This window comes from Astyanax mexicanus, chromosome 23 (assembly GCF_023375975.1).
Source record: "Astyanax mexicanus isolate ESR-SI-001 chromosome 23, AstMex3_surface, whole genome shotgun sequence".
Taxonomy (NCBI): domain Eukaryota; kingdom Metazoa; phylum Chordata; class Actinopteri; order Characiformes; family Acestrorhamphidae; genus Astyanax; species Astyanax mexicanus.
The window spans coordinates 16759719-16780373 of record NC_064430.1 but is presented as its reverse complement, the minus strand read 5'-3'; the positions used below and the strand labels follow the sequence as shown (position 1 = coordinate 16780373).

Below are 20655 nucleotides of genomic sequence, written 5' to 3'. Positions count from 1 at the left end.
TATGTAATATATATATAATATATATATGAAACATCTGACCCGTGAGGTTGTTTGAAAAATGATGAAAAAAATATATAATAATTAGGGGTGGGAATCGTTTACTATCTCACGATTCGATTCGATTCCGATTTTGGGGGCCACGATTCGATTCAAAATCGATTTTTGATTCAAAACGATTTGATTTATAAAAATTTCTGCTTCTGGCTTATGAATCTTATTGAAAAAAGCCTCCAAAATATACACTGGTCCTGAAGCAGGTAATGTGTTACAAAAACAATAAAATGTGCAGGAATGTGGGTCCTCAGTGACAGAGGAATCACTGGGATATCACAATGACGTTAATGAACAATAAATAAATAATAAATAACACTGCTTTATTATGAGGCTACTAGCGGTGGTGTGTAGGTGACGCTGCTGGGCTGATGTGATGATAGCAGTGAAGCGCTAAAGTTCAGGAGCAGCTGCTGATTAACTAGTTAATTTAAGGTCGTTGTATTTCTTCAGAAAGGGAGCAGGAGGTGGAGAAATTAATTCATATTGTCCATTCCTTAATTCCTCTGTGATGAGGAGCTGAAATTAGCTCTGATTAGCTTATTGTTATTTTTCCGTTCCGCCTTAAATGCTGCAGCCCGCTGCCACCTGTAGCGTTATTTAAGGTGGAACTGGAAAGTTAGCTAGTTAGCTAGCTAACAGTTACTGAAACTAACTACTAGCGATCTTTTTTATGCTTGTTATGAAGCATTCTGCCATAAAACATTAAAACTACACGTTAATCTAAGGTAATATAGTGCTTGTTCTGCCATCTTACCGGTGATTCTCAAACACCTACGCTCTGTGTGTGTCTGGAAGATCTCCGTTTGAAGGGACAAGCGCTATCCCCAGGGTTGCCAGGTCCAACAAAAATACCCAGCCCAAAATCAGTCTAAAACCCGCCCCTCAGAATCGATTTTGGGACATTTTAAATCGATTCTGAATCGTAGTAAATGAGAATCAAGATTCTTATGTGAATCGATTTTTTGGCACACCTCTAATAATAATAATAAAATGCCTCTGGCCAGATTTTTTGTACATTCCTCCCCTTCCTGATTGGCAGAGGAGAGCATTTGGTGATCGGCAAAAGATATTTCGCTTGCCGGTTTCGCTGGGCGGTAGCCAATCAGCACTACGTGGACAGGGCTTCAGCACCACACATGCCACAGGCTGAACTACAGAGTGAGAAAACGGAGGAGAGGCTGATTACAGCTCTTTTCAGGCTTTTTTGTGCTTTAAGAGACCCCTTTTTAAGATAACAGAGACGGAGGACCAGCTGGTCCTGAACTGGATGTTTTAGCAGGGTTCATCGGGCGAAAAAAAATGTGTTCATACACAGAACTAAACTACAACTCTACATATTCTTGCTGGTGGCAGATAAACTGCTTGCTCTTTCAGGCGACACGCCCCAAAGCGGCGAGAGAAAGGTGGAGAAAGCGTTTGGGAGCGATGCCGCGTCGCTGCAGTGTGAACAAATCCTTCTCAGTAGTTTATCAGTTTGGGTCCGCATTGGACAACGTCTGGGTCCGGACTCACAAAAAAAATTTATAGGGCGGGTCGGTTTCGGGCAAAAGAAAGAAGAGTCCACGAGACCTTCAGTTCAGTGGGAAGCTTTATTTAGAAGTTTGTCCAAAGCTCACACACTGACAGTAAGCAGGCTGGAGTCTGGCGCTGATGGGACAGCACCACGGTCAACTCGACAGCCCGACAGCCCGATATGACTTCCTACTCGTCTGACAGCACAGATTATACAGACTTTTTCACAGGGGGGCAGGACCACTTACTAATCAATAATCATTAAATGCAGACCCTAAGCCAGATGGTCTGCCCTGGCTTAAAGAAAATTGACCTCTTGACCTTTTTAAGCCTGGGAATATCCTGCTTATCTTGCAGTCTGATCAGACAATAATGACCCTGTTTTCTAACTCAATGTCGTTTGTAAAGGACGATAACAGCACACTGTTGTGAGGCGTGGTTTGGGGTGTGCATGGTTTGGTTCAGCAGCAGTTTGGAGTCGTTTAGTTTATGTGTAGTCTAGGATCCCTAGTTGTTTAGAATGTGCTGGACATTTTTTTTGTTCCAGATATTAATCAATAAATAGGGAAGTGTCTGTTAAAACCTATAAAAGTTGTGCATTGGGTCCAAAGCTTAATTTGCATCAGGTATTTGTGCTCTTGTGCTGGAAGTAGGTATGTGTATGCAGGTGTGTGTGGGTATGGTGGTGGTGGTGGTGATGATGGTGGGGTGGGGTGGGGGGTGTTACCTTGCCATTCCAAAGTCAGACACTTTAACTGTAAGATCTTTATCCACCAAACAGTTCCTGGCAGCCTGCATGACAAGAGACAAATGTGAATATTTAAACTCAGAGTCCATGAACAATCCCATACAGTATTAATCCCAGGTGGAATAAACCTTGATGAATGGGAATATGTGTTAAAATAAGCTGCAGTTTGAAAAAAGCAGTATATAAATTACTGTTGCTGTGTATATGTCAATATCAATATAAGGGGCCTTTTTTATCTGCATAATAAGTGTTTAAATTTCAGAATTCCCATTTAATTAGTATTAATAATTAACACATTATTTTAATTATAAAGAAATGAAAAAAATCAATTTAGTGTACTTTTTTGTCAATTTTATACAGTTTACTTTGAGGCGGGGGATTTTTTTTGGTGGTTAAATAAGAGTTTATTTAACTTTGTACTTTACTAAGGGTAAGGCTTAAGCTGTCCACCATGTCATGGTAAAACATCTAGGTACTGTATTTTTCGCACTATAAAGCACACCGGATTATAAAGCGCACTGTTATCACCATTAATCTCGCTGTTGGGTGGAAGACCTGTAAAGCTAATCTAAGTAAACAAAACTGTAAGATAAGTAAAACATTTTATTTTAAAGTCAAACCAGCACTGGATGTTAATCTACACAGATTTCTCTTCTGAAAAGTGTTTATTTGGGTGAGTAAAGCCCTTCTGTTTATTTACAGTAAACTTAGATTTCCAGATTTCCACTAAGAATGGGTGCAGTAGCATTAGCATTAGCAGCTAACTGCTGGCCGCGATTAGAGGCTAATGCCGTCCGACAGCACTACACTGAGGAATCCTGAGTGTTCCGGTACGTAGCTTGTTTTAACACGGTAAACATGCAGGCTACAGGCTGATAATACTTACCTCTTGTTGTAGAAAAGAAAATGAAACAGTTACTCTTCACTCTGAACTGTGAAAGAGCTAGTGCTACTGTGCTTAGCGAGTAATGCTAATCCTGCTCCAGCAGTGCTAGCCAGCTTGAAACTAGATCAGCTTGGCATGACATAATGACACATGCAGGACAGGAAACAAAATATCATTTCTATCTCTCTTCTCACGCCTGATTGATACTGAACATGATTCTAAACATCAGACATATAGGCATGTAGGTGAACTGTATGTGAGCTGGGGTGAGTATGCACGCTTACGAGATCTCTATGAATGAACTGCTGATCCTCGAGGTAGGCCATAGCCTCACACACATCCAGACACATGTTAAGAAGCTGTGGAGGCTGCATTTCTTTTCCATGGCTCCTCAGGAAGTCCAGCAGACAGCCATTACTCATAAACTCGGTCACAATATAGATGGGAAAACGTTCGGTGCACACACCATGTAGCCTCACTAGCTTAGGATGCCTCAGTTTCCTTTAAGAACAGAACAGACACAAGCAAACACACCAAAAACATAAAAAAAGTATGTTAACTACAGAACATAACACAATCATAGAGATCCGGATAAAAATAAGAGACCACTGAAAAATTCTGAGTTTCTTTGATTTCACCAACTTTAAAACATCTGGAATGTAATTAAGAGGAAGATGGATGATCACAATCCATCAAACCAAACTGAACTGCTTGAATTTTTGCACCAGGAGTAAAGGCACAAAGTTATCCAGTGTGTAAGACTGGTGGAGGAGAACATGCCAAGATGCATGAAAACTAATTAAAAATCAGGGTTATTCCACCAAATGTTAATTTCTGAACTCTTAAAACTTTATGAATATGAATTTGTTTTCTTTGCATTATTTGAGGCCTGAAAGCTCTGCATCTTTTCTTTTGTTATTTAAGCCATTTCTCATTTTCTGCAAATAAATGCTCTAAATGACAATATTTTTATTTGGAATTTGAGAGAAATGTTGTCTGTAGTTTCTAGAATAAAACAACAATGTTCATTTTACTTAAAATATACCTATAAATATTAAAATCAGAGAAACTGATTCATAAACTGAAGTGATCTCTTAATTTTTTCCAGAGCTGCATGTTTTATTTATTTAGGATATTTAAAAATATATATTTAGTTTCTGTTTATTCTTCATACTGTCATTTTATCATTATATCAGTGGCATAAAATGTGTCTTAAAATAACAATACTATAATTTATCACAATTATTTCTAAGAGAGTATATTGCTCAAATAATAGCAATCAGATATAGTTATCGTGTTTGGAAGAATTTTACTTCTTATATATAAAAAAATTCCAGGCTTGTTATGGTACAGTTTCTAGAGTTTTGAAGATACCACTTACATACCAAACACACACACACCAAACTCAAATTCTTTTAAATAATATATATATGAGAACCACCACACGACCTAGATCTCAGTAAAACCTCAAACCAGTGTACCATTAAAATACCAGTCCTTGAAAATGGACACACACTCACTTAAACCAGACAACATGCACAAACCACACGCATGCGCAGACACAGGTACACACTGTACCGCATTGCTACTAAGGTTTAAAGTCGGCTGCAGCGTAAATAGAAACTGGGAGAGGAAGCAAAACTATGTCAGAGGAACTCACATCATGATCTGGGCTTCATCTATAAAATCATCAGACGACATGCAGCCCTCTTTCACCATTTTAATCGCCACTTCATGCTGACCCTTCCACATGCCTAGCTGCACCACCCCAAACTGCCCACTGCCCAGCTCCTTCACCAGTTCCACGTCTTCACGACACAGCTCCCATTCACCTGAAGACAAAACACATCACACACACTCAGATTCAGGGGCATTTACTGATCCAATCCACTGCCCTGTCCCTATATTTAGTTTATTCTATAAACTGCGGACAACATTTCTCCCAAATTCCAAATAAAAATATTGTCATTGAAAGCATGTATTTGCAGAAAATGAGAAATGGCTAAAATAACAAAAAAGATGCAGAGCTTTCAGACCTCAAATAATGCAAAGAAAACAAGTTCATATTCATAAAGTTTTAAGAGATCAGAAATAATATTTGGTGGAATAACCCTGATTTTTAATCAAAGTTTTCATGCACCTTGGCATGTTCTCCTCCACAAGCCTTTCAGAGGTTTTTAGTTAGGTAAAATCAAAGAAATTCATTGTAACTCAGAAAAAAAAAAAAACTAATTTGTAAGTGGTCTCTTCTCATATATATATATATATATATATATATATATGTATATATATATATATATATATATATATATATACATATATATATATATATATATATATATATATATATATGTATATATATATATAAGAGAAGAGACCACTTACAAATTAGTTTTTTTTTCTGAGTAAAAATTAATTTCTTTGATTTGATATATATATATATATATATATATATATATATATATAAGGAGGTTTGATGTGCCGTGATACATCAAACCTCCTTACATACCTTACATACTGTAGTATGACTTACCAGCCTGTGGAGGAGGGGTGTCACAGTGAGTGAGTGACAGAGTGGTTAATAGTAAATGTTACAGTTTGCTAGCAACATAGTAGCAGCCAGCATCTTGAGCAATTGGTCAGTTATTCACACTCACAGCTCGTTCACAAAAATAGTTCTGCTGTTTTTTGTTTTTGTACCACCATTATTTTTAGAAATATACAACAAGTTCACAAGAAATCTACAAGGAAAATCCAGATCACTCTCAGACAAGAGCTTAGAGGTTCTGAGAACACGATGAGATGAGTCTGGCAGTCTTGAACATATAATGACTAATGTACAAGATGTTCTAATGTGAAGTGATTCATTCTGTTTTTAAAGTATAGTTTTCATTACATTGTAGGTTATTGATCTCCAGAATATACTATAATTTTTTCTTCTTCTATGTATTTTTAAAGCATTTTTTGAAGTCTATTTAAAAGTAACAACAATGTTACCCAAATTATACATCAAAAGTACATTATTTGTTACAAATTTATCATGCAGTGATTTCCTGTACAAAACCATGCTTGCTTTTAATGCAGTGCTGGCTGAGGCCCTGAAGATCACCGGCATCCGGCCTTGTCCCATGTACACACTGATTCCTCTTGATTCTCCTTATATTTTGATGATATTATGTACTGTAGGTGGTGGAATATCCACAGTTATTACACATTTACGCTGAAGAACATTTTTCTGGAACTGTTTGCGGCAGTTTGTCACAGAAAGTGAAGCGCTTTACTCACCCAAATAAACAGTTTTCAGAAGAGAAATCTGTGTAGATCAACATCCAGTGCTCAAGTGACTTTAAAATATGTATATATATATATATTTTTTTTTACAGTTTTGTTTGCTTAACTTAGCTTAGGTTTACAGGTCTCACCACCCAGCAGCGAGACCTGCTGACTTAAAGGGAATCAGGTGACACCCCTGTTCCTTACTAGTGCTGCTTAAAATGTCATATAATCCTTATGCATGGAAATAGACCAGAAAATTAACATTTATTGATACTGCGCCTTATAATCTGGGGCGCTTTATAGTGTGAAAAACATGGTACATTTATTTACATTTTATACAACTTTTTTTTTTTAATTGATGGCGTATTTAAATGTACAGAACTGAAATTGGCTTCTAATCTATAATTTGAATCATAAAAATTACAATATTTTTTTAAAAATAAATTTCTTTTTATTTGTTCATTTAAAATTTTGGTACAAAGAAGGTCACACAAGAGTTTGAGTTTATGTGTCAGTTACACGTACTTAAATTTTACTATTCAAATATGACACTTTTTTGGTTTTATTTTTGTATTACATTTTGCAATTTCCAAATCTGATATGCTAGTTAGGTTATGTATTTAATTGGCAGACTAAGCTTACTAAGCATACTGTAATGGTAGAGTACTGTAGGCTTATGGAAACTGAAGGCATGGAGGGGGTCAGATCTACAATTTTGCATTGGACCCTATTGTCAGTGTACAAACAGTTCCTTTTTTTAATAATGTTAATATCAGTTATTTTTATTGTGTGCTTTTTACCATTTTGCAAAAATAGTCCTAGGGTCCTATCTTACACCCTGAGCAAGGCGCGTCGGTCATGTGTTTTACGTCTGTGCTCATGTTTCTGTGTTTATTTACCTTTTCTGTGCCTGTCTTTCTTCTGGGTGTGCCTGTGAGTGTGTCTCCCACGTGACCCGTGTTCCTTAGTGTTTTATTGCCCTCACCTGTGTTTATTTGTAGCTCTGCCCCTTAACCCCAGGTGTTTCCCCTTCCCGTGTGTATTTATAGCCTATTTATAGTGTATTTCCTGTTCCTGTGTCGATCCTTGTACGTTTCATGTTTGTCAGTGCTCCGTGTTTTTGCTTTTTTCCTCAGTCCTGCTTTCTTTTGTTTATTCCATGTTTATTTTGTGTTTATTTTTGTTAATAAATGTCTGTGTAGTTTGCGTTTGCGCCCGCCTCCTCGTCCTTCCTGCACCCACCCAGACAGCGTCACAATACTCTTTGCTATCTGTAATTATTTGTAACTTTCGTAGCTACCATTAAATAGCCTTAATAAATATATAACATATTACATATAATATTTAATTAATGTGGTGCATTCTGGCATTATGCATGATTTATTAGTGACTCTGACTGACCGTGTGCTGAAGGGGGTGTGTCATCAGATTCTGTTGCAGGGCGGCGTAGTCTAGTCGACATGCCTGAAAACGAAGAGCATTGCAAGCATGTAACTAGACCACAATACCACTTTCAGAAACATGCTCCCTTTCCATATCCACCCACCCAGAGTGACACTATCACACACATACACTTACCCATACTCGTACACCCACACACACACACCCACACAGTGAGAGCATGGGTTTTCTGTGTGTGATTTAGGTCAGAGGATCAAACAGAGTGTACAGAATAGTTTTTCCAATTCCAACCCAAACTTACCGTGATCAGACTTCTGGAAATTGCACAATATCCCACAGTAAAAAACAAAAAAACAATAGCGAGGATGTTGGAAGGTGACTTGTCTGTTTGCCATTGTTTTATGAGCATGTACATGAGCCAAGACCAAGAACCACTTCTACTCTCCACCGATCATTATCATTATGTAGAAGGTCACTTCAGGAAATATAGAACACAAAAGAACAATACACTTACATTTTTGGTCCTAAATCGGACACTTTTCCAATCCATGGGCATGCGACATGAACGAAATTTATCCATCTTTTTGCCTTTACACATGAGCTACGTGCTTCTTTCTCATACCCACACATCTCTTGGTGCAGCTGTGCAGCTATAGCTGCAAAAACAGCAAAAGCAAACTGCCTGGCTTTTTTTCACCTCCTAGACATGACAGACTGATTCATTTGTGTGAAAGTAAAAATTGTACTTGGGTGTGACCAAAACAACCACACTGAGGCCACCTAGTGGAGGGGCAATTGATCCGGTTTCATACTTTGTTTGGTGAGAACAACAAATATACTCCTTTTATATGAGTTAAACGGCTCTTCAAGTGCAGTTTAATCTGATATATTGCTTGCGTAGTTTGTCAGGGCGCATTTTCCTACACCAGTCTTACACACTGCTTTTGGATGACTTTATGCAGTTCAGTTTGGTTTGATGGCTTGTGCTCATCCATCTTCCTCTTGATTATGTTCCAGAGGTTTTCAATTTGTTAACATCAAAGAAACCCATCATTTTTAAGTGGTCTCTTATTTTTTTCCAGAGCCCACGTACATAAAAAGGACATGCTCATAAAATGATGTAACATGCATAAATCCCTGTCCACTGACATGATTTTTGTCACCTTTATTTTTGGCAGCACGGGGTTGTCCATATCCTGTTTGTATGCTGTGGCATTTTAGCAGTAGTAACGGAAAGTCCCCATACCTGCTGAATTATGTTGGTGGTACTCTATCATTCGGGGGATGGTGTCGAAAAGGTGGTTCTCGGCCAGATAATATTTCCCCTCGGCATTCACGTTAATGAGGTAATGACTGACTGTCCCAGTTACCTCACTGTAAACACATCAAACAGTACAAAAATGCTACTATTACTCATTTTGAGTGGGTGGGGACATTTAACCAAGTTAAATCAAATTTCCTATTTTTTTTTTATTTTCCTCTACGTTTACTTACTCTGTTGCTTGATTTAATAAAGATACTGTGTAGGATCCCCTTTTACTGGAATCTCTGACCACAAAAGAGCCAACCTTTCCCTACAGAGAGAAGAAACATTTAATAAACGGAGTGCATTACTCACCAAAAGACTTGTCACACAAATAGGGGTGAGCAATATGACTATTTTTGTCATATTGTGGTAAATTTGGTCATCATGGTACTCAATATACTTTTTTTTAGAATTATTGTGGATATTGTCTGTGCTTAAAGAAAACTGGTAAACTGCACATTTAATTAAAAAATAAACTTTTTTTAACTAAATTTAAATTTTACAGGTTAATTGAGTTCAAGTTAGGTGATGCAACAGGACAATGACCCAAAGCAACAGAGCAAGTCCACAACAGAATGATTTAGAAACACAACCTGCTTTTTGGAGTGACCAATTCAGAGCCCAGATCTCAGATGCTATGGATTGACATATATTTATATTGGCTTACAGCCAATGAAAACCCAAAAATCAGTATCTCAGTAAATTAGAATATTTTATAAGACCAATTGGTACTTTTGGCAGTGTGGGCAGTGTTCCAAGTCCTGCTGGAAAATGAAATCCGCATCTCCATAAAAGATGTCAGTAGAGGAAAGCATGAAGTGCTGTAAGATTTTGTGGGAAAACAAAACTGCACTGACTTTAGACTTGATAATAAAACACAGTGGATCAACACCAGCAGATGATATGTCTCTCCAAACCATCACTGATCATCACTAATTTTTTTTTTTTTTTTTTTGTAAATCAAGGGATCAGAGTCTGGAGGAAGAGTGTAGAGACACAGTCCAAACTGATTGAGGTCTAGTGCGAAGTTTCCACAATCAGTGATGGTTTTGGAAGTTTTATTTATGCTATATAATGTTACTTTAATAACAGTTAGTAAATGTGGCTGAATTGATTTTTCCTATTGGTTGATAAAAGTACAGTTTAAGTAACAGGTAAAAGATGTTATTCACCTTCTCGCGAAGCATCTGCTCAGTCTTTGCTCGAGACATGTTTCCCACATACCAGCTGGAGAGGTTCAAACCAAAACACAACCAATTAGCTGGGTAAATGCATGTCATAAAATTTTTAAGTGATTAAGAGATGAATAGTAAGATACTCACGGGTAGTCTTCTATGCTGTCTTTCTCTGGTGAGATGCTTGAAAGTGACTCAGCTGAACTGTAAGTTTAAAAACAGAAACAGTGTAATTCACTCATTAATAATCATGCTTTTCAGCAATGCATTAGAAGAAATTATCATTGCAAGGGATTTCCTGATCTAATCCAGTGACTTGGAATTAAGAATCATAATTGTGACTTTTTAAGCAATTTCACTATCGCACACAAATTTACATGTCAGAATGAAATCAAGTCGAGTTGTGGTCTAATCATCTTGATCTTTCAGAGTAAGATGGTTTGAATTGAAAGTTTTATTCAGTCTTTTTCACCTCCTGCATTCAGATAAAATCAACTGTGTTTAATATTATCGTAAGTCTTGAGACTCGGCTCATGCAAATAGTGACTTGTCAACAACCAATATGAGAGCTACGGCAAGCCAGACATGGTTGAGACTCCGGCAATGACTCGAAAACCACGGTTCTCCTGGAGTGTACAAAAGCAGGAGAAACTGGTGGAGCTGTGGTGTGAGCAAGAGTGTCTCTTTAGACAATAATCCATAATAGTAAATCTATAATAATCTATAATGATAAATAAAAATCTCTTAAAGAATCTAGTTGCAGTCTTGCAAATATTGACTCTGCAAGATCTGCAGTCTTTACAAAATCTTAGTCTGTGTCTCTAGATGTGAGAGAAATGTCAGATTTTAGTCTATTAAAAGTCTTTTTAGAGTCTTTTCAAAGTCATCTAGTGTATAGTTAACATTAGAATCTCATAATTATCCTTAATAATTCAATGTTCATTCAATCTTGTGTATACTAGCACAAACAGGTTTTGTTGTGGCCTATTCAAGTGTGAGAAGCTCATTCAGTGCATACATGTAATGTCTCCCTCTGGTGGAATGCATAAGAAGAAAAATATACAGAAACAACCAGGACCTACTGTGATTTAGTTCCACTGGGTCGCTCTTTTAGGGATCTCCTTGGTATTTCAGTCTTTATGCTGCAAATTGTCAAATAGAATGCATTACAAGGTCTATTGATAGGCCAAAATTAAAACAACTTTAGTCAGAAAAGTAAATTTTCCATGGATTCTTACCTGTAGTCTTTAATTTCCAGCTCCTTTGTGTAATTAGCAGGGATGAATCCTTCAAAACTAGGCAGAAAAAAATGAATTAAGCAAGACCATCACAGGAGCTAAGGTTGGAACTCACTCACTTGTGCATGTGTGCTGCAACACACACTGACGTAAGGCACAATACATTCTTATGCTGCGTATATGTAGAGTTGGAATTAAGGTAAATACAAGTTCCCGGCTGTGAAGTTGCACATAATAAAACTTGGCAACACAAAAACATGTTCATAAAGTTCTTTGCACAAAATCACTCTCACATAAAGAGAGCTCAGCCCAGAATGAGTGGTTTAAGGGCTCTGTCACTTTTATGCAAATAAGCTGTTGCTGGTCATGCCTCTCAGTATTTACCACTCATTATTTTTAGCTTGTGCTAAATGGCAAAGCACAAACAAGCTAAACTGCGACAGAAGCACAAAACTCATTATTTGAAAGTACATGGACAGTAGGTACAGATCCCTCAGTCAGGCGAAGTCTGCTGGCTAATCCTTCTGTGTACTGTCTGAGGTTCTCAACCAAAAAAAACAAAAACAAAATGGCATGTCTTCAACTGATTAAGTGGGTGGGCTCAAATTAGGGTTGCTTGGTGAGGGGTGGTTTAGGGTGGTTCACTACACGTTTCCCTAGGACGTAACAATAAGGGAGCAATTCAAATGGCTCGTAGAAGCTTATTATTCCTTATTCTATTAAACTCTTTCATCTGACTCACAGAAAACAGATGAATGCATTAATATATTTGGTGTGTTTATAGGGGCAGTTGAGACCCAAGTAAAAATATGAAAGCATGCAAAAAGTCAGTTTTGCATGATATGTCCCCTTTAACATGGCTTAGAAGAAGACGGAATCAGTACAGATCCCCTGGTCAGATGAAGTCCGCTGGCTTATCTTGCTGTGTACATTCTGACGGTCTCAACCAAAAAAAAAAAAAAGAAATGGCGTTTCTTCAGCTGATTGAGTGGATAGGGCTCTGGTGGTTGACAGGTGAGGGGTGGTACAAGGGTGGTTTTATTTACTTTTCCTTTCTGTGAGATCACAATACTGAGTTTTCATAACATGTCCCTGTTAACAAGGCTTAGAAGAAGACAGAATCAGTACAGGATGATATACTATCCTTTATTTTTAACAGTAAAGCAGCTGTTGTTTGGTTGTTTGTGCATATTTTTTTTCATCTGTAATCTATGCTGCTTTAACTACAAATAGATCTATTTATTATTCTACCTATAGCAAATTGACTCCTCTGCCCTCTGCTAGCACCTTTTGTCAAGAAGCAGGTAAGAACAATCCTTGCATTTGACATTTTTTACATTGCTCCGAAAACAAAAGACTTGAAAATAACATGCTTGTAATTTTGTGATCTCAAGTGAAAAGGAGGATTTTTTGACTAGCATATGAACACAGCATTATCCCCTTGTTTTTTTGTTTTTGCAGTTAATTTGTATAAGTTTCCAACAGTTCTCCTACCCATCTGTGTCTCTGACTTTCCACCAGTCATCTGAGCTCTTTTCCAAACAGACATACACGCTCCCTTTCACCAGACTCAGCTCTTCAGGACTCTGGGCGGAGTAGTCATACAGAGCCATGATCTCCAAAGCACTGCTGACCTCACTCTCTGGGATGGGGGGCAAGTGGACGCTTTCCCTGTGCTGAAAATCAACAAAGGAAGAAAATGTGACTTCAAGCTAAAAAAGCACTACTACAAAATAACAGACTGGATGAAAGAGTTCATTTTAGGTGAGGGGGTCTTTTGTCCTTATTAGGTGTAAACATTTGGGCAGTGGTGGCTCAGTGGTTAAGCTACATTCACATTTACAGCCGGTAAACTGTTGCATATGTGACACAGATGTGTAATTCAGGTGTGACATTTAATGTGACATTTACAATGTGGTATTAAAATCTGATACATGACCGATTGGACCAATTGGAACAATGGTAACAGACCATTAGAGACTACTGCGCATGAGCGCGAGTTTAGGAGGGTGAAAAGTTCAGTCAAATGTTGAATATTTGTCACATTAAAAGAGTGCATACAGCTTAAAAATAAACATGAGACAACATAGCCTAAAACATCAAGTTAACTAAAAGGATGGTTGATTTAACTATTTTATTTTTGCTGTGTTTGGCAATATCAGGTTTAGCACAAAACAGATTTAATTAGTTTGAGTTGTACCTGCTGTTTGATACTGGTTAAGACACTACTACACTATAACCCCTAATAAGTTAGGTCTACTCAAGTAATTTGAGGTAATTTGTTGCCTAACATGAATTCAAAACCTAATTTAGTCATTTATAATACTGTATGAAGTTGAACAAACGTTCATTTTTAAGTTTAAAAGACAAACCAAAAGCACTTGAAACAAGCCAGAGGCCAATGGAAAAGAATTTGCCAATGGCAACAGACTAAACACCATTATTATAAGTTGGTTCAACTAAAATGTTCAGCTAACTCAAAATAGTTGAGTAATGTTTGGGAATATCCAATTTTATGTAAAACATTCTTGCTATTCAATTTTATATAGTTTACAGGCAATTCAGTCAACTCTTGTGAACACACAATTAGGCATTAATTATCTCTAGTCACCTTGGAAGACAAAGAAGACGCTCCAAACCTGCGAACCGATGATATTAGACCATCTGCAGAATCTGTAAAAGTAAAAAAATCTGTTAAGGTCTGTTTCATTAAATTGCTACATTTTTAACTGTAAAATCATTTAATTTAACTAAGTGTCAAATGTGGCTATTCACTAATCATATGCAATTTGAATTGTTGCTTGATCGAAAAAAAATATTGTCTAGAGTGAAGGATATGAGGATAAAAGAATGCATGCACCAGCAACATGAAGGATATGACGGGGATAAGTTAACCACAAAGAGAGAGAACCCAATAGCCACAATTGTGGACATTCAGCACCATTGGCAGACGGCTGCACGACGCAAAACTAAATGCGTGAGGACCATGACAAAAATTGTTCTTAACATCACGTCAATGTTGCCAAAGACTGCAATGGTGTCGTGCCAGACTGTCATGGAGTGACTCAGAATCAGAGTCATATTAAGTCTTTGTACAGACAACTAAGGAAGACAAACCGATAGAAATCATCCAATCTCACTTGGAATGCACTTCCACTAAAAGTGGAAACACAGGTAAAAACACACCTTTATGCCACTGAATGCAGCCTGGAGCGTTCTTCACAGTCTGGCCACAGCAGGAGAACTTTCCGTCCATCCAAAATCCTTTGTGGTACTTTATAGAGAGCTTGGAATTGTCCTTTATTACTGTTAACAAAGAGAGATGCTTTTCTTGCCTTCAGTCTTGTAACTGTTGTTCTATTAGAGTTCATGATCAATAAAAGCTAGTAAGGCCAAAACATATTACCATTCATTAAGACATCTATCCAGTCTCTCCTATCTGCATCATCCTTTGCAAACAGGTACAGGATGCAGTCGTCATATGCAATCTAGAGGAAAAAAAGATCAATTATCCTTTAAAAAAAGATCAAAGATTTGCATTGTGCATGCAGCCTGAATGTGGACACTCTTTATATTGAATGAATAATGAATTCAGTTACTTCAGTTACTAAGTTGCAGCCATTGCTGACGCAGAGATGCAAATGCACACACACAGCTTGTCTAGTTCTTATACAGAAACACTGCCAGCAGAGCAGATAAATATGCCTAATGTCAGGTGTCAGCAGGAGAGGTATAAAGACCCCCAGCACTGAGGTGTGGAGCAGTGGAACTGTGTTTTGTGGAATGAGTTGGGGATACTGACCTCATTAACGCTCTTGAAGCTAAATGCATTGCTGAAATCCTGACAAAAATGCTCCATATAGTAAGTCTTCCCAATAGCAAGATAAACTTCTTGTAATAATGTAATAATTATATATATACAAACTTTATGGCTACAAATTTCAGAAGAATATATTAACCATTCCTTGGAAATTCTGGTTCATGTTTCATGACAGTGTGCCATGGAAATTATTCAAATATTCTGGTGAACTTTTATGTATCACAAGTGTTCTAGTGGATTCAAATCAAGGTACTGGAAAGGTCACAGAACAACAGTGAACTCAGTGAGTTGTTGTCATGTTCTTGAAACCAGTTTCAGACAACTTTGGCTTTGGGAAAAAAAGCGTAGTAGCCAAATGCCAAATGCCAAATACATATTTCAATTTTTTTGGACAAAAGTACAACTTGAAAATACATCAGTTCTGTTCTAGTCAAAAATTCTCTAATCATACAAATCATACAAAGCTCTGCAGAGGGTGGTGAAGGCTGCACAGAAGGTTGTTGGAGTCAGCTTCCCCAGCACCACAGACATCTACACCTCCAGAATCAGGAAAAGCACTTTTGCACTTTTTGTCCCGCTCCCCTCAGGCCAGAGGCTGCGGAGCATCAAGTGCAAAACTACCAGACTGAGAAACAACTTAATTCCAGAAGCTGTAAGGTTCCTAAACTCCACCTAAACAACACACTGCACTGACAATTAACAAACACTGTCACTTTAAACCGCACTGAGACACTTTATCTTCTACTGCTCTAATTCCATTATCATGCTGCTATAGCAAAAAAAAAATTTGTATTTTTTTTATTTATTTTCTTCTATTCTATTTTCATTTAATTATTTTATTTTGTTATCTTATTTTTTATCTATATTATCTATTTTAACAACAGCTCTTGTAAACTGTAAACTGGATTGTGAGATCCTTATGTACCACATGTGATGCCAATGACAATAAAATCTCCTTGAATCCTTGAATTTACTTAAGCAATACAAGTTTTTATCATATGTGTACCACAGCCGTGCTACTTAAATCACACGGAACTAGTTTACACTGAGAAATGCAGTCAATATTTTGATAAACAAAAGCTTAGCTAAGTTAGTTAGCTAGCTCAGCTCAGCTAACTCATTATATATATATATATATATATATGTGAAAAATCAACTTAAACCTGTAATTTTGGAAATGTGATCAGACTTCGATTTAACCCAACTATTAGCTATAGTTTGCAGGTTTGAGCTAAATGGCTAACCTAGTGTATTGCCCAGATAATTAGTCGCTGTTGCATCATGATATACTAACACCATATTTTTGTTCATGCACAAATTATAAGGAATCATGTAAGTGTGAATATGTGTGTGTTAATGACTAAAACCTGAAAGGGAAACTCTCTCTGTGCAGGTGCATTGTCTTCAGGCTCAACTATCTCCACACAGCAAATTTTCTCTGCTGCCACCACTCCCTTCTTTGCCTTCCGCTTCTGCAACAATGAGAAAAAGCACACAATAATGCATTGAAAAAAAAAATACACACAAAAAGGCTTGTCTGAATAAATATTCATGCATATGCATTAAATTCAAAAATATTATCTTACCCCCTGCATAAAGCATAAAGTAGCAATTAAATTCTTCCTCAGACTGAGAGGGGAAAAACCTTAGAAGGAACCAAAACTCATAAGGAGAACCCTCCTTTCCTTGATGACACCAGACAGCGGAACAAATAACAGAACAGTTGTAAGTCTTCCTGCCACATCTTCCTTTTGCTATGCTGTGCTTATGCTGCTTTCAAGTCATGTCAGAAACATTTTAGAAAATGATTGCACATAATTTCCACCACGAGTTTGTATTTATCAGTGGGAATGATATTGGTGGAATTTTAATAAATAAATCTGGGAAATATCAGATAAGTATATGCTACTGAAACATCTACTGGATAAAAATATCTCTTTATTATATTAAATGTACTATTTCTTAATGTGTTTTGTAGTAACTGGAAAAATAATTGGCAACAGGAAGACAGAAGTAAAAAATAAATAAAAAAGCATTTATAACAAGTCGGTTTGTGTTGTTTCCAACCAAATCAACTGGAACAGAAATATATATTTAATCCCTGCTTTATTATAGTCAGCATTTTACTTGTAACATTAGCCAGGGGTCTGCAATTAAGTTTGGCCACTGGACAGATATTTTCCAAGCCATTATATGGCTTGTATGATGTGTAATAGGATGGAATGCTACAGACTAGTAGCTCTCCAGCCCAGAGGGTTGTTGAACCCAATTGCAGAACGGTTGAATTCAAAGCAGGTAAACAAAAAAAGAAGAAAGGAAAAATAAATAAATAAACACAATACTCCTCACACGGGATTGAACCCGTGTCGTCAGGGTTAAGGTCCAATACACTACCGCTGCCCCGGCTAGTGAATTGGGACACGGCCAAGAAAATACGCCCTTATAAGGAGATAGGGAGCCCTAGAATGGACGGGAAAACAAGAACAAGCAGAAACTCACGCTGAGCACAACAGAAAGTCAGGGGAGGAATGTAAACAAAAGTTTACCAGAGAAGCATTTTATTTGTAATTTATTTAATTAGTAGTGGATATTTAGTAGAATTAGTAAGTAGTATATATGCCATGTACTGTTATATTAAAGACAAATAAATAAGCGGACAAGCAAATCAACAAATAAGTAATTCAATAAATAATAAATAAATAAAAAATAGAGTATGGTTAATAGAGTAAGGCAACACTATGCCATAGGATTAAAATCCTACTTAAGGAATAAAAACCTTACTTAAGCCCTATCTGGACGGGATTATTTCCTCTGGGGGACGTCTATGAAAAAAAATATTTCACACTTTTACTTTTACAAATTTAGCATCCAGACTGCAATTGAAAAAACTGTAGGACCTGTGAGTTTTTTGGCTTTCTCGGTCACATGACATCGTTTTCAGTAGCTCCTCTATTTTCATTTGCTTTTGTGTTTGCTTTTTCTCCGTGGAAACGCACGCCCAAAGTGTAATTATGGTGCGTGGCAGTGAACAAATAGCTATTTTATTAAACGCAAGCTGATGAAACACCGTAACGAAAAACAGTAGATAATTCAGCCTGTAATTTTCTTAGAGGACGTCTGAGAAAAACACATACATGGTCGTTCCGGATGGGTATAAAATCATAGCGAACCACCTACAAAGAGAAAATTGCCTCAGGACCCCCTGAGAAACTAATCCTGTCCAGGTAGGGATTTAGTGTGAATAGGCCTTGAAGGGCTTAACTGTAAACAACAATCTGCTCCTTTCCTATTCTATATTTATGAACTAATAAGCCTGAAAAAATGCAATGAAAAGCCATACCCCCTTTTCATGTTCGTAGTAACTCAGAGTCTTATTGGTCAGTATGAAGAGCCGCTCCTTATAGTTTTTGGGTGAGATTTTCTTCTTCTGCTGAGACATCTTCAGCAGGATGCCTTCTTTAACCACCCCTTCTTCGCTCATCAGGACAACTGGACACAGGCACCAGAGAATCACACAGAGACACACAGAGAATAAGACACACTACTAATAAAACTTTGTTGTTAGAGTGCTTTACAACAATGTTTATAGCAGCATAGAGAATGATTGCTTTATTACGTGCAATTAAGCAAAACATCAACATCCTTTCAGCTGTGTGCACCTCTACCTCTAACTGTCATAACCTGAGAAAACAGTATTAAGCAGTATACAACCCCCGATTGACCATACTTAACACAAAACACCACGCTCAGTAGAATAAAAACGAAAAAAGGAAAACACTGCTGTTTTACATTCCCTGCATATTTCCACTATCACAACTAGGAGCATCAGTGTATCATTGGTATAAAGTCTCACAATAAATTAAATCACATTAAGGTTTTATAACGGTAAATATCATACCTGTGCCGGCTGAGAAACGATCGTCTGGCCTTTTGGGTCCCGAATTAAACTATAGCTGCAAAAGCCTGGTGCAGTTTCCTGATATCTGTTAAAAGAAGGTGCTGCTTCACAAAGGCCTCTGTGTGGCAGCAGGGCACTGTTTGCTTAATGTATTTGCATGACCCTGACACTATTCAGAACAAACACTAACTTCCTTTGTATGAAACCACATACCTACACAGGTCCATCAGAGGAATACATAGGTATGCTAAGTAAAGAAAAAAGAAAAAAAAAATGCTTGCAACTCTTCCAAATTAAAATTATTTTTTGTATCTTTTTTCCAACTCTGAATCTAATAACAACTGTGTTTAACTATTCAAAACATGCACTGGTCAAACTCAGCTTTACTTAAAAGCTGAAAGCTACTTAATTTTTTAAAAGGTTTCTAAACTGAAGTTCGTTACCAAACTCATGTGAAATGATAGCCTGCATGTTCAATTATTTGATATTTATGACAAAAAAAAAAATCACTCCTGTTAATGGCATTCATTCCTGTTACTGGTAATCACTCATGGTACTGGCACTCACTCCTGTTACTGGAACTTACTCCTGTTACTGGCACTCATTCTTGTTAGTTTTTATGTTTGGAGTAATTTTTAGGATGGAATCAATTACATTGTCATTATACAGGGGTTGGACAGTGAAACTGAAACACCTGTCATTTTAACGTGGGAGGTTTCATGGCTAAATTGGAGCAGCCTGGTGGCCAATCTTCATTAATTGCACATTGCACCAGTAAGAGCAGAGTGTGAAGGTTCAATTAGCAGGGTAAGAGCACAGTTCTGCTCAAAATATTGCAAAGCACACAACATTATGAGTTACATACCAGAGTTCAAAAGAGGACAAATTGTTGGTGCACGTCTTGCTGGCGAATCTGTGACCGAGACAGCAAGTCTTTGTGATGCATCAAGAGCCATGGTATCCAGGGTAATGTCAACATACCACCAAGAAGAACAAACCACATCCAACAGGATTAACTGTGGATGCAAGAGGAAGCTGTCTGAAAGGGATGTTCGGGTGCTAACCCGGATTGTATCCAAAAAACATAAAAACCACGGCTGCTCAAATCACGGCAGACTCTCCTGTTTCCACAAGAACTGTCTGTTGACATTGTTTATCGCAATTATGTCTGGAACACAATGTTGTCTAAACAAAAACGGTTATCGTGACAGATAATGCAGAAGTGTTAATTAAGTCAGGAGTCCAAATATTGCATTATCTTACTGAAGTATAAATTTAATTATAATAAAAAAATAATATTTTTTTATATCTACTTCTTACATTTACACACAATTATCTGTA

At 37.2% G+C, this 20655-nt stretch overlaps 1 protein-coding gene across 1 annotated transcript in view; it reads right to left on the bottom strand.

Moving 5' to 3' along the window:
- The window catches only part of LOC103025345 (cytoplasmic tyrosine-protein kinase BMX), a 29583-nt gene extending 10190 nt beyond the window's left edge, over positions 1-19393 (bottom strand). The window contains exons 1-17 of the mRNA XM_007259380.4: positions 19315-19393; positions 18757-18905; positions 16784-16888; positions 15003-15084; positions 14783-14902; positions 14208-14269; positions 13091-13272; positions 11597-11653; positions 11441-11500; positions 10506-10562; positions 10356-10410; positions 9372-9451; positions 9124-9251; positions 7878-7940; positions 4861-5032; positions 3485-3701; positions 2294-2358 (exon numbers count right to left, since the gene is read on the bottom strand). Coding sequence (XP_007259442.2) covers positions 2294-2358; positions 3485-3701; positions 4861-5032; positions 7878-7940; positions 9124-9251; positions 9372-9451; positions 10356-10410; positions 10506-10562; positions 11441-11500; positions 11597-11653; positions 13091-13272; positions 14208-14269; positions 14783-14902; positions 15003-15084; positions 16784-16888; positions 18757-18897 — 1646 coding nt within the window. The 5' untranslated portion in view covers positions 18898-18905; positions 19315-19393. The remainder of the gene's footprint in view (positions 1-2293; positions 2359-3484; positions 3702-4860; positions 5033-7877; positions 7941-9123; positions 9252-9371; positions 9452-10355; positions 10411-10505; positions 10563-11440; positions 11501-11596; positions 11654-13090; positions 13273-14207; positions 14270-14782; positions 14903-15002; positions 15085-16783; positions 16889-18756; positions 18906-19314) is intronic.
- Between the last annotated feature and the right edge of the window lie 1262 nt (positions 19394-20655).